Consider the following 15,162-nt stretch of genomic DNA (forward strand, 5'->3'; position numbering starts at 1 on the left):
CTAGTAGTTTCAGTGTTCATTCTATTAGTGAATTTAAAACATAAAAGTGGGAATTAAAGAGCAGGGAGGGAAAAGCAGGGTCCCCACAAAAGGTTATTTATCAAGGTCAAACAGGGCTTTCTAAAACGGGAAAGTTCATGGGGGGCGGTGGCTTGGCTTGGCTTTTTATGTACTCGTGTAGCTGGCAGTGTGTTTATTTCAGATGAATGTGTTTGAAATGAATGCCTTGGTAATCAAAAGCTTAATGCCAGGCACTTATACTACTATCAAAAATTGTCATAATTTTCAGGCACTCACACTAGAGAACTTTCCAGCACATTTTCGCAAAAATCCTGACACACACGCACCGTCATTTCACCTCAGCAGGTCACATAGCAGTTAAGTGGCAGGACCCGTATTTGAGTCTAGATCTGTTTGTTGCCAAAGTTCTTTTCAAGCATCATTCTGCACAATAACCAAAATTAAATTTTGCCAAGAATGGACACCTTCTACAAGAATATTTTAAAAGTACACCACACAACCTTCTTTAATATGTTCTCATCCTGTGGATTTAAGTAAATATGCGATAAACATTTAAACCTGTTAAATTATATGACTAATTGGGTTTTTTGCTCTTCAGATGCAGCTGTTTCCTTGGTCACGTGTTTAGAGTCGGTATACTCAATGTTGATGACTGCTTAGGAAACCAGAGCACATCAGTGCAAGGCCTCTGCCTGGCCCATTTGCACACCTGCAGTTGTAGCTCTCTGCAAAGATGTGAAAGACACATGTGTGAAATAGAAACTGAAGATTGTAAATCTGCGCCCTGCAGAAATGGAGCAACAGGTACACATTTAAGTGGCTATTTCTTTGGCAAATGTGTCCCAGGATTTACAGGCAAATATTTCTTGAAATCAAATTGTCTAGTGGATAAGGTGCTTAATGCATTTATTTAACGTATCTCAGATGTGTCTAATGATCAGTATTGTAGCTTGCTTTCTCATTTGGCAAAGTAAAAATATCTTTCCTTGGAATAATAGGATTGCTTCTTTGGGCAATTACATGGCTGACTACACAGCTTTGGCTCATGCAAATGAGGCTGCTAAGGCCAGGCTGCACCACTAAGAATATAATGTACATGTCAAAGGTCTGAAGAGAAAATTGGCAACCATAACCTCACAATAATAGTGCCTAAACAGCTTCAGTACCCCCTACAACCTACTGTTTGGCTGCCTAAGCAAACTGAGTGCCAATTTTTTCCTAGTTTAAAAACAAAATTTTGTTTCAGTATTTCTGAGGTCAGTTTAATGCCCTCACATTAATAAGATTAAAAAAAAAAAAAACATAAAATCACAACCATACTATATTCTTTGTAAAATCATAGAGGACAAAATTCACAGTGGCTACATAGTAAAAAGGCAGCTTTTGATACAAAAATATCAGAGATTAAGCATTCAAATTTATGTTATTTGAGATTTTATGCTTGGTCTTACATTGAAGTGATGTTCATAATAATTTCAAAACTTATTTATTATAATTGCCTTATAAAAATCAGTACAAAGACAATACAGGAAGAAAACATAACTGTCACTTTTAAATCACACCTAACTTTAGGTAAAATAATGAAAAAATGTTTCATGCGGTATGATATCCGATTTTATTAAGCAGACCCAACTCTAGAAGCTATTTGGACTTCCATCTTAAAGTGAAAAAAATATTATTCCTATTCTATATTTAAAGTAATATGCTGAAGCTTTTGGCAGAAATTGAAAAAGATAAGTTCTAAAAATGGAAGTGATGATATTATTGGAATAAACGTATGGCCATCCAGATTAGCTTTTTAAGGATGAAAATATATTTCAGTGTACAAATTCTGGTAAGCTTGCTAAAAAGTTGTTCCCATTACTTCACATTTCACATTTGAAACATGTTTTTAGTAAAAATAAGGTAGCATAAAATGTGCTAGTGCTGTTGAAATAGTTGTATCTGACTTAGAAAAAACATATATATATATATTCATCTGTTTTTATCACATAGGGTATCTTCGAGAATTCAGTGAAAATACAATGTTAATCAGCAATTATACATAAAATAGAATAAAGGATGAAACTTAACTCTTCTAATACCATTACTAAGATAAAATGTAATTTGGTATTTTAATTATTTGTGTATATATGTATATATACATATGTATATGTATACACATTATCAATGAGCAATCTATTATTTTATATTTCAAGACTATTACAGTTATCCATTATATGATCATTCAATATATATTATATACACGTTTTTCAATAGTTAAACCACACATTGCATAGTACTTACCATTAGTATATACTAAAAATAATTCATATGACTTACTTCTCAGCTGGGAATAAAAACATTCCATACCCATCTGATAGTTTTTCCAATCTGAAACACAAAGTTGTATCTGATTTTGATTTTCATTTCGTGGAGTAATAAAAAAAATTAAGTATTTACAATTTGAAATTATATTTGGAATACTTTTTACAGGCTTTTCATCTTTTGTTTTTTTTTTTTTTTCTTCTGGGAAATGTGTCTTTACTTATCACAGTTCTTATGAAGACAGTTTCACTTATCTCTTTCCAGGGAGATAATAGTATTATCTGCAAATAATGGTAGATTTAAAAAATTTACTTAATTGGTTTTATAGTATTGTTTGGTCAAATTTCTAGGATCAAGTACAATGCTAGTGATAAAAGTGGCCGTCTTCTTGTTCCTGAATTTCATGGGACTTTGTGTCACCATGCTACATGGTGTTGGCTTGGTATTAAGCAGATAATAAATAAGGTGGAATCTTTCCATTTCCAATTTAAAACATTTTAAATAGAAATAAATGGGGAAGTAATAATATGGCACAATAGCCATTTGATAGAGTAACATTTGCTTTTATTTACTTTTATACTTTTAAAATACTTTTGTATAGACATACAATAATGGACTTTTATGTGTGTTTATATTTATTTATTTTTAAAATATTTATTTAAAAACTTTTGTCAGTTGCTTGTGCTTTACTTATGAAGGACACTTCAAGATCATGGTTACTCTTTTGCTTTGTGCTTCATTTCCCATGAACCAGTTGTTTTTGTCCCATTCCCACCATCATCCCCTAAAAGTTTATGTGTGTTTTTAGAAAATTTGTTTTCAGTGTTACAGTTTTGTGCTTATTTTACACAAAGATGTGGAAAACTCTTCTTATTCTGTACTCTGAAATATTTAAAATAAACTGGTTTGAAAGGATGAAAAAATTCCTTAGGGTTTACTAACCAATCAACAAAATAAATATTCCTGCTTATTACTCTTAGGAAGGTTAGTTATTCTCTAAACTTCTTACACCTTCCAGGGCTTTATTGAGTCAATTTACTAATTTACATGACTTGAGATAATTATTAAAATCATTGGCTTTTAAATAATAATTTTATCTGAATTAATGTTTATTTCTTAATTTTATTGTGATTTATATATATATGTGTGTTTTCTTTCTAATTAGAATAGAGTTTATACAATTATTGTTATTTTCAAGGAACTTATTCATATATTTAACAATTCTCAAGTTTTTTCTGCTTTTTTATTTAATACTATATAAATTTAATTATCGAATTCCTTTCTCTAGCTTTACTAAACTTTCCAATGGCTTGCTCTTTGCTTTCTTTACTTTTTATTTCTTTGTTAACCCTTAGGTAATTTACAAATTAACAAATTTTCTTTGTTATTTGGTAATGCAAAATTGGAGGCTAGAGATTTTACTCGGGGTATTGTTTGCTTGTACTCTAGAAATTTGATATGCAATTTTTTTGCAGTGTTTTCTAAGTAGACTGCTATTTCAGGTTTCATTTCCAATTTCATCCATCAGTCAATATGGCATTTTAAGTTATGCTTTCTGAGTAACTTGACAATTGTGTTTATTCTTTGGTTATTAATTTCCAGTCACTGCATCATTAACACACAACAAGGTCATCGATAATTGCTATTTGGTATTTTTTTTCTTTTATTTTGAAAGTATATAGAGAAGTGAAATCATCTTTTTACAATTTTTCCAAATGTAGGGGATTACAAGTAGCTACTGGGGGTCTGAAGGGAAAGGGGCTAAGAAAAATCCCTACAGTCAAGCAGAAACAGTGTTGTAGTTTGTTAGTAGTCTATGTATTCAGGACAAGAGTAAGGAGTGTTGGATTCATATGACTCATCTGCTATTATTGGCTTAGCATATCACAGTTCTTATAAGAATAATACTTGGACATTTGGACATAATATATATTGTCTGTGAATATTCTTTAAAACTTCTTTTTCTGTGATTTAAGTTTGGGATAAGACTAATCCTAGGAGTTTTTCAGAAAAGGATTTTTAGGTGCCATTTCAGATGTAACAAATCCAAATATTTGGAAGTAGTATTCAAGAATAAAAATGTTTCAGTTTGTATATCGGACTCCCGTGGGTCTTTGATGGAATGATTCCCCTATATTTCTTCATAGATGTAAACTTACACATAAATATAGATGGGTTTACGTACTTTGTCATTCCATTTCCCCATATTAATTGATATTTACACACACCTTCACTACTCTTTACATGCTTACCTTATGGGTTATAACATTTTTAATTAGCTTACCATATTTTAATTAAAATCAGTACTTGTACCACATTCCAGACCATACACAGACCTTAAACATTTGAACCACATCTAACCCTCTCTAGATATGTACATATTTTGTATATGTTTTTCTGCATATATTTAAAACTATTCAAGACATTATTATCATTTTATACACTCAATACTTATCTATACTTATCCATATTGTGCCATTTTATTTCTTTCATTTCTTTCCTATATCTCCAAGCTTCTAACAGATTTCTTTTACCAAACGTATGATAATCACTATTTAGAATATCATTTTCAGCTTTTCTGCTTGGATGAATTCTCCATTTTCTATTTGTCTGAATGTATTTTTAGTTCACCTTTATATTTAAAAGATGTTTTATGGTAAAGGATCAGCAAATGAGTTAAATGAAGGAAGGAACTGAAACTACAAGTTAAATATCTTTACAGTAATGTATTTAAAGATGTATGTTTTTATATGTCTATATTGCATATATATATATATATATATATACACAAACACATATATGTATATGTATGTATCTATCATCTATAGGTCTATTTATCTATCTATCCTTCCTATGATATTGCTAGCCCTATAATATCTTTGACTCCTGTTTATCAGTTCCTATTTTTTTATTTTATAAAGCATATAGTGTCACAGAGAATTTAGCAAAAGGCTCAGACAGCTGAGATATCAAATGATTCACACAATTTATGCCACAATTTGAGCCATTCACTCCAGGTCTCTACTTATAGAATTCCATCATATTTTAAGTTTGAGGCTTCTGTATACTGATAATATTTTAAAAAGCAGAAAATGGGGATGGGGTCAAAATATTTAACAAATCAAAAACTTCAAATATTTTAAGATAATTATTCTCCCATAACAATTTATTTTCATATAGCAATTAATACATATTTAGTCCTATTAATAATAGGGAAATAATAGTGGGAATAATAGTTCTGCTTACATTGATCCTTGGACTTTTGTTTCTTGAAGCCTGATCTAACCAAATAGGAGCAATAGAAACATATTTGAGAGGTAATAATAAAGAAAATGCTATGGAAAAAAGACAGATGTTCTTCACTCTGGAAGATTCTTATCTGTCCTTTGTGGATTTATATTGAAACGTCTTCCAAAAAAGACAAAAAAGCATAATTAAACAGAAAATATGTGACTTTTAAAATGACAAAGGAATTGCAGCCTCAGTGAAAGTAGCCTGTGTTATGACTGGATGGCAGCTCTTTAGCTCCAGAATTTTCCTTCAAGTTCTGATTTCATTTTAAATTGTGATTTTCCCTAACTCATTAAAATGCAAAAATCTATACAAAACAATGTTTGCATAATTATAAAATAATTTACTAAATGTTGCATTTGAGGAAGAAAAAGGTTATGTTCAGGAATTTAATTAGTGATCTGACAACACAAAATATTCAACATTGGTTCTAATTGTATGCACATCTGGGATTTCCTCCAAAAGAACTAGATTCCTAAAGGTCAAACATTTATATCAAAGTGTTTTAAAATAACCATCTTGTAATAAGGAGGATGAACAGCTTTTCATCAGAAGCAATGCAAATTAACTTCCCAAGAGAAATGACCCAATATATTCATCTTACCCATGAGACATTTGTACCATTTATGTTGACTTCGTTTGTATACCATGGAGTATTCCAAAGAAAATGGCATAAAAATATAAGCATGAACATCACCCACTCTGGGCCAAAGCATCTGAAGGAAAAATAATTTTTGGTCCTGTTTCAACCAGAGACAGTAATTTCTATAAAGCATCTTACTTATTTTTCAATTTTTCCATTATATAGGTTGGCATTCTATTTCCCTTTTGTCTACTTGCCCACATTATTGTTATGAGATATTGAAGGGATCTTGAGCTTCCTGAGAGAAATCCAGCACATTAACAGGATGCAGTAATATTACTAGAATACAAGACTCCTTTAACTCTTCCAGGCTTTATTTAATTTCATTACCTTTCATTTTCTCAGTGAAGTTAAAAAACAGCAATAAACCAGTTAACAAAGCAGCAGCCATCCAAACAAACAAAAATAACACAAAACTACAAACCCTATTTAAATATCAAAAAGCCCAAGATCACAAAGAATTTAAAACTGTTTCCCAATTTCAATATGAAACTACCCAACATAAATAGGTAACATGTTACTGATAACTTATTTTGGTATTTTTTCTTTTCTCTTCATTCAAAGCACTTTTAGTTCTTTCAAAGAAAGAATTATTACTACTTGTTAGGTAGGATTTTTTTGGTTTTCATTTCAATGAATCTTAAGTACATGGATAACATAGTTTTATCAATATTGAAGGAAATCCAAAAAAGAGGTTATATATGTACATGTATAGTTAATTCATTTTGCTGTTCAGTAGAAACAAACACAACATTGTAAAGCAACTATACGCCAATAACAATTAATTTGAAAAAATTTGAAAATATATGTATATTTCCATGGGTTTCTGGGTCCTAATTTTTAATTTAAAATAAAGAGAAACTTTATTTTTTTAATTCAGTGAAGACTCTGTCTTGGGGGGTAGTCAATAATTTTGCCTGTGGGATTAGAGAACATATTATCTGAGCTGAGCCTTGAAGGATGAATGGGGTGAAACTGAGATTTAAAAGGCCCTGTGAAGGGCGAGGTACCCATAAATAAGAAACAACAAGTGACAACAAGAAGTCTATAATTGGCAGAGATTGAGATAATCCACAGGTCCTCATTGTTAATATGAAAGTGTGATACATGCCTAGAGTACAATAATTTCCATTATTTAGCAACTGAGCAATCACCAAATGAGAGTAAATGAGAATAGAGGTTGAGATAAACATGTATTTTATTTTATACAGATTTAGGTATCAAAATGACATTGTTCCAGTTAGAAAAATGATATTTTCTGTGTTTATAATACTTTGATATTTTCTAACTTGATATTTTCTGTGTTTATAATATCAACAGGCATAGTGAGGAAGTGGTGAGGAAGAGTATTTGAGGTGGTTCAGAATTTCGATTTCACTACCTGGTTGCTTTGCTATCCCAGGAAGCATTTGTTTTTATCCAGGCAGCCTCAGGATGGGTAGAGGCCAAAGCAGCCAGTGACGACAATTTGGTCACCATCCAAAATATTGATAAATAATGTGTAAATTCCAGCCATACCTGGGGAGTTTTTGCTCCTGTTTTTTTTTTTTTTTCTGCATATCATTATACATTAAATGATGTAGTTCTCAAATTACATTATCTTTCCATCAAGTACCGAGTTACTTCTGCACTCATATCCAACTTGATTATCCAGTAATATTCTGAATATGTGTATTTAGGGAATTTCCTTTTATTTATTAATTTCCATATGGGTAGACACTGCATAATTTCTTTATATTTTTGTAGCTTTCTAATTTCTCTGAAAATCGTATTCTGTTGGTACATTATATAAACAAGCTTCCAAAGCTACTGAAGAAAAGTGCCTCTCCAAAATAATCATTTTTATGAATAGAAGATAACAGGGCCTTTCTTGCTGTCAGGGCAGTTCTTAAGAGATTTCTAATCTGCGCAAGCTTCAAAAATGCTGACTAAATCTAAGAAGTATTATAAAACAGCAGCCAGAAATTTAACAGAGGAAAGACTATTCTGTTTTTGTATTCCTCAGAAAATGATGTGACTTCTCTATATTCTGTTATTTGGCTACAATTTAAAGGTAATCCTGGGCTGGTCTCATGAATAAAAAACTGATGTTTTTTTTTAATTTAAATTCTATTAAAAAAAAATGGACAACTATTCAGTAAAAATAACAATGAAATGATTGCAGAGTCATATTTCAGAGATTCAGGCCAAAAACTAATGTATTAGAAAATGACACAGACAGTATATCCAATCTTCCAATTTGTCCTTTTGTTGTTTTAAATTTAGTATATATTTTATATTTATTAAAGATATCCGAAGGTCTATAATAATTTTTCAAACTACCATTCTTTTCAGTGTTTGTATAGGAATGTTGAGTTTCAAAAGTTATTTTGAAATACTTTTCTTTTAAGGGAGTACATTAATGTTAGTGAGATCTTTAAACAGAAAAATAAAGGTTGACATATCTTCTGTGTCACATCAGAAGATATGGCATAGAGAAGTTATTCCCATTTGCCCAGACCTAAGACACACCCAGAAAACATCAAATGCTGACAGTGAGTACACACATGTTAAAAAGAGAGAGAGAAAATAAAAGTTTAGCCTGCTTTTCAAAATAATATTTCACTGCCTTTTCGTTTAATTAGGAATAGAAAACCTCCAGTATGAATGCTACACAAAGAAAGGTGAATTATTAAAATATGATAAACTACAGAATAATCCACATTTATTGCTTCATAAACAATCTGTCAATGTTAGGCACTTTTTAAAAGAAATGTATTTATTTATTTATTTTTGGCTGCGTTGGGTCTTCATTGCTGCGCACAGGCTTTCTCTAGTTGTGGCGAGTGGTGACTACTCTTCGTTGCAGTTGCGCAGGCTTCTCATTGCGGTGGCTTCTCATTGCGGTGGCTTCTCTTGTTGCAGAGCTTGGGCTCTGGGCACGCGGGCTTCAGTAGTTGTAGCTCACGGGCTTAGTTGCTCCGTGGCATGTGGGATCTTCCCGGACCAGGGCTTGAACCTGTGTCCCCTGCATTGGCAGGTGGATTCTTAACCACTGCACCACCAGGGAAGCCCTGTTAGGCATTTTTAAATGTGCCCTAACAAAATAATGCATTATCTATTTATCTTTCATCCATCCACCTAACAACCTATCTATTTATGCTTCCATATATGTACTTGTTACTGAGTCCACACTTGTCCTGCTCACCGCACAACAAGCCAATAAATTGAGAGATGAGTTGTTTGGGGCAAAGAATAGAGACTTTATTCAGAAAGCCAGCAGACTGAGAAGATGGTGGACTAGTGTCCCAAAGTTAGAATTAGAATTCAATTAGAATTAGAATTAGAATCTTCCCTGAGTTAGAATTCAGGCTTCTTATATACTAAAAGGGGAGGGGTGTGGCTGGTTGTTGCCAACTTCTTGGTGCCAGCCAGACCTCCAGGGGATGTGATAATCCTTTGTTCTTGCAGCTGTCCATGTAGGTCTGGTAATGATGTTCCTGTAAACCTCCAACCAGAAAAATGTCATTCTCTGTTTTGCAATTTTTTGTCTGTATATGAATTGAAAATGTTATACCTTTAAAAATCAATCCTGGCACAGCAGCAAAGACCTAAAGCAGCCAAAACTAAGTAAGTAAAATAAATTTTAAAAAATAAATAAATATTTTTTTTTTTAAATTAAAAAATATCAATCCTGGGACACAGAGCCTTGAGAATGGGCTACTTTATATTTTAGGCTAAAGGCAACATTCTTTTACAAAGGTTCAGAGCCAGCATGACTAAACAGAGGCAACAGAGCACAAAGGTTAGAGCCAAAGGAATAGATCCAGTATGAAGTCAGGTTTGTTCTTCTCTTACATATTTATTTAGTTTGGTACAAGGTATCAAATAAAATAAGGTTACAGAGATTAATTATATATGTAAAACCATTGAGTAGTTATGGCTTTCTTATTCATACACCAAATATGAATGATGAATGAAGTTATATTGGCATAATTAAAGCTAACTATATTTGTAAGTCTAGGTATCTTCAAAGAAGCATAGATGGGCTGTCATCATATCATTGATGATGCTAATTATAAGAGACTCTAACTTTATCAATTTTAATAGAGTTATGAGCACACATGATAAAAATTTAGTTTTCAATATGTTATTCCCTATTGAAGTCTACTTAATAGACAGCTGCTGGCTTTTTAAATCAACTCCAAGAGAAGTATAGTATCTTCACTAATGTAAGAGAAAACAGAGCATATTACTGAAAATGAAATGGCAGAAGCCAGGATTTCTGTAAGCTATATTTAGCAGATTGAAAAACATGAAATTTGGCTCAATTTCTCTTTGAGAACATGCATTTTATCTAGCAGTCATTATCCTTCATGAAGTGCATGGCTGCATGAGGCACAGCCCACAGTATGAACTTTGCCTGAGGCACAGACAGAACTCACATCCACACAGGAAACATGCTGTGTATTATTTGGGGGCAGAGAATATCAATGACTCCAGGTATGTCTCCATTCTTCTTGGAGTATCGGTGCACTAAATGGGCACAAAACGTTGTATTATTCAGTCTATCAGGTAAAAACCTTCAGGTAAATTCCAATAGTGGCCAAGGAAATGGCAAGAAGATAAAAAATAGAATTAACCTACTATTTTGTAGGCAACTATTAAGATTGTTTAGGATTTTTCTTATATTAATTCACATAAAGGTCAATATGAGGCCCATAAAATTTTACAACATAGAGGAAGAAAACTTCATAATATTGCAGCTGGAAAGTATAGTTTTGTACAAGATCTGCTAGAAATTAAAGAAGCTAGCTTGACACAATTGTTTTCTTCTCTTAAAAAAAGAATATACAGTACACTATGAAAAAGTTATGAAGACTGAGAACAAAGTAAGAATAGTCATATGAATAACATATGAGAATAATACAGCTAAAGATTAATACAGGAGAATAAATAAAATCTCCATTAGAAGCAGTTAGTAGAATGAGTATAAAAGTAAAAATTGTGATGTGAAGAATAAATATGGAATTTTTACTAAACATAAAGGCAATAGTAAAATTGAGAGGTTATTAACAAAAAGGAGAGTCAATGAACTGCTAACATGGATTACTAAATAAAACTAAAACAAATGCTAAGGAATAATAATGGAAGTTAAAATATATATAAGCCAATTTTTAAGTTGTATAAGACATTTAAAATTATAATTTGAAATTGTGAGACCAATATTAATGTATTGAATTCACTATCTTGAGCTTAAAATATTTTTTAAAAATAAAAATAAAGATTAATATAGAATAAGACTTGTTCTCTTCAAAGTTTAATGTCCAAAAGAGCAAGAAGTACAACATCTATTGACTTTTGACAGAAAAATAAAATAGATTAACAAATAGTGCTGAGGTTATACTTTTACATAGGGAAAGACAAAGAAAATTGTAATATATATTACAATTTAATTTTTAATTTTTTTGAGAATAGAGGAGAAAGAAAAGTCAGTATCACTTTGGGTACTTGAAAGTGTAATATATTAACAGACATGAATTATTTTGAAACCATACATTTTATAATAGACCATGTCCAGTAATGCACAAAATCATTAAGATGACAAAAGTTAGTGTGTGTGTTTATTTAAATATTTCTGCCTTATCGGCATATACAACCTTGTATTCTTTGGGTTTTTGTTACGTAACCTGAAAAATGAGCCATTAAAACCAAGTACTGGGACAAACCACCACGTCAAAATGGAAGTTTATGTGCCGAATGTATCAATGAGTCTACATGCAACTGCCCTGTGGGTCAGTATCACATTTAAGAGTATAACTTTTAAATGTACAATTTGAATTTTCCCAAGGAATACTTATCCATTATTTTTTCTGGAAGCAACTTTTATTTGCTTTACATTTTTGGTGCAGTTAATAGCAAATTAGTCGTTATTACAGAAAATATGCTATCAATTATATAAAAAGAGAAATATTTATGTTCAAAAGTAACAATTTCAAGACTGTCTTCACAGGCTGAATGTACTCATGTCAGGAATGATTTTCTTTACAGACTGGTGGAATTGACTAGATTGCCATATTGTTGAAGTGAATAAACAAAACATATTCATTAGTAAAACAATCACCTTTATTAAATAAATTAGATTTTTGATAGAAACATTTATGTTACATTTATATGTGTTTAAATGTAAGCAGATGTGTGTGTCCAGATCTATCTGTACACAGAAGTGAAATGAGTGACACGTAGTTATTGTATTTAACACAGTTTGATACTTGCTTCCTGGGTGAATTTGCAGGCTCTAGTAATGAGGCATATTTCTCTGAATATTTAGTGTCAATCACAAATAGTGATTATCTCCATTTTCTTGGGTATTTTAAAAAGTTTTCATGAAAAAAGGTAGTATTCTTTCACTGAAAATGATAATATATATCTTCAGCTTATTTGTGTCAATGTGTATACTTTAAACTTCACTATGTGGAGGCCAAGTAAAATGCTTTATGCTTCTGGAATCTGGATTTTCACTTAATCTGTGGCTGTTTTCTCCATATATTTCTGATTGACATGATAATAGCAGGAAGAGCACTTACGTTTTCCATCTTTTGTCTCATTGAGTATCTGAATAAATGCATTTTACTATTCCCCCACCCCCAATGAGATATATTATTACCAGTTGTGTTTGATATTTCAACAGGTTACAAAAGTCATAAAATAAAAAAAAAAAATTAAAAATGTCATAAAATAGTTCAAAAGCAACATATCTGTTTGTGTCAAGTATTGACTCCATAGCTAGCTCCTGTATAGATGGATAGAGCACTATAATTTTAAAACCAACAATTGTAACAAATTTGTAAGTAAGAAAAAAGATACAGCACATTTATTAGAATTTATTGTTTTAAGTTATAAATAATAGTTACAAATTTTAGATATTACTTAGGAATAGATTTAAGATAAAATATACTACTAATCTATTCATCATTGAGTATATGCCTTTTTATACTAAAGCAAAAATAACAAAGCAAAATATATATATTTATATGACACATTCTCAGCTTTTCTAAAATAATGTATATTTTAAAATTCAGTTTATACATCACTTCTTAGAGAAAGTTCTTATCATTTTACTGATTTTTCTTCATTCTGTCACTTGTAGGCAGCTATTAAATATCGTAGTATACCTAAGACGTAATTGTATAAGCTCAGAATTTTCTATAAAGAATAGCAGGGATTCATAGCAGGCTACTTCATTTTCTTGAGTAGCTCAAATTTTAAAAGTTGTAAGAGACCAAAAGTATCAGTATTAAGAGGTCAAAATGTGGACAATGCCATATAACACACCGCTGAGTTTAAACACACTTTATTTGTAAAATGAATGACATTTTGAGAAAATAAGCTAAACTTCATGAAAACTCTGAGAAATGCAATAGTTTGAGAAAGTCTCCATTCCAAGCCATTTAACTGTACAAATAAGGCCAACAATGAGTAAATTGCATTATCTCATTCAGCCCCAGAAATTACAGGATGTTTATAAAATGAAAATTAACTGTAATTCTTGATACAAAGTTTCCCATTTTCTAATCAATTGATCAAAATAAAATGTTAAAGTTACACATAGAAATACTTATAAATTTGATCACATGTAATATATATAACTTATTTTTATTTTATTGAAAAAATATGATTTTTTTCTTCCTTTAGACATATCAAAATGATTATTCAATTTGATACGTTTAATTTTACTTAACTTTATTTCATTTTGCTATTGATAAAATAACTTATTGGAAAATTTTACATAGACATGTAGTTTAAGTATTTTTTAAGTTACCTGAATGCCATGAATACCATGATATTAGAAATATTAAATTATAGGACAAACCAAACAGTATTATTTACCTATGACTGGATTTCTCTCAGTTTCCCTGCTGTAGGCATTCAAAAGAAGACACTGCCCAGTGCCATTTGCTCTCAATCCACAGATTCTCTCTACGATAGGGTGCCTGGGAGAGTATATTATGTTCTCTCTGATACTATACATGAATCATGAGGACCAGGTTCTCACTCAGTTGAGATTTTAAATAAAATACTACCATAGCAAGAATGATTATCCTTTCAAATGTACATTTATGTGATCTTAAAAAAAATATTAAGCAGCAAGTAGTCATAGAATTATACTGAGATTGATCTTTCTGAAATACAAGAAAATAACATAATGCACATGCTCAGGACACTATTTCCAACTTTTACAACTTTATTTCCAAGTCTAACCTCCAGTGACTAGGCAAAGACTAATTATTTCACAAGTAGAACTACACACATGGTGAGTTAGAAAAGGAAGTTATCTTGCTGCTAATTATAATAAAAATGCATCTGAAATATTCTGTTGAATGTTAACATTTATCTTAAATTTTCTTACTTTTGCTTACAGATACTACTTCTAATGAGAGTGGTTGAATATCAAATAAATTTACTCAAAATATTAAAGAAACATTTAAATAATGTTATTCAATTTTTTTAATGTAAAAAGATGGTGTAAATATCATTCCAAATTTTCCAAGCTTTGCTGTAGTATTTTTTTTTAATATAAAACAACTTGTATTAATCAAATACTGCAAAATATTTAAAAACAACACGAGATTATATTTCATAACACAGGTATATAAATATTACATCTCCCAAATATCTAATTTTAAGAATAAATAATAAACCTATTAATGAAATTATGCAAAATAACTTACAAACTTAATCAGAAATAAATGCATAGGAAAAGCATGTCATTATAGATATTTATCATATAAATTGGTTAGGATTTATTTTTAGAATAGCTTGAAACTAGCATTCTGTTTTGGAATATCAGTTTGCCCCAAAGAGGCACCTTCAGTATCATTAATTTCCTGAAGTTCTATTTACTTAATATATATATAAAA

At 30.8% G+C, this 15,162-nt stretch overlaps 1 protein-coding gene across 1 annotated transcript in view; it reads left to right on the forward strand.

Annotated features, from left to right (window-relative positions):
* EYS (eyes shut homolog) overlaps window positions 1-15,162 on the forward strand; it is a 1,726,005-nt gene that overhangs the window by 172,371 nt on the left and 1,538,472 nt on the right. The window contains exon 9 of the mRNA XM_059941649.1: window positions 620-880. Within this exon, the coding sequence (XP_059797632.1) occupies window positions 620-880 (261 nt within the window). The remainder of the gene's footprint in view (window positions 1-619; window positions 881-15,162) is intronic.

Source organism: Balaenoptera ricei, chromosome 12 (assembly GCF_028023285.1).
Source record: "Balaenoptera ricei isolate mBalRic1 chromosome 12, mBalRic1.hap2, whole genome shotgun sequence".
Taxonomy (NCBI): domain Eukaryota; kingdom Metazoa; phylum Chordata; class Mammalia; order Artiodactyla; family Balaenopteridae; genus Balaenoptera; species Balaenoptera ricei.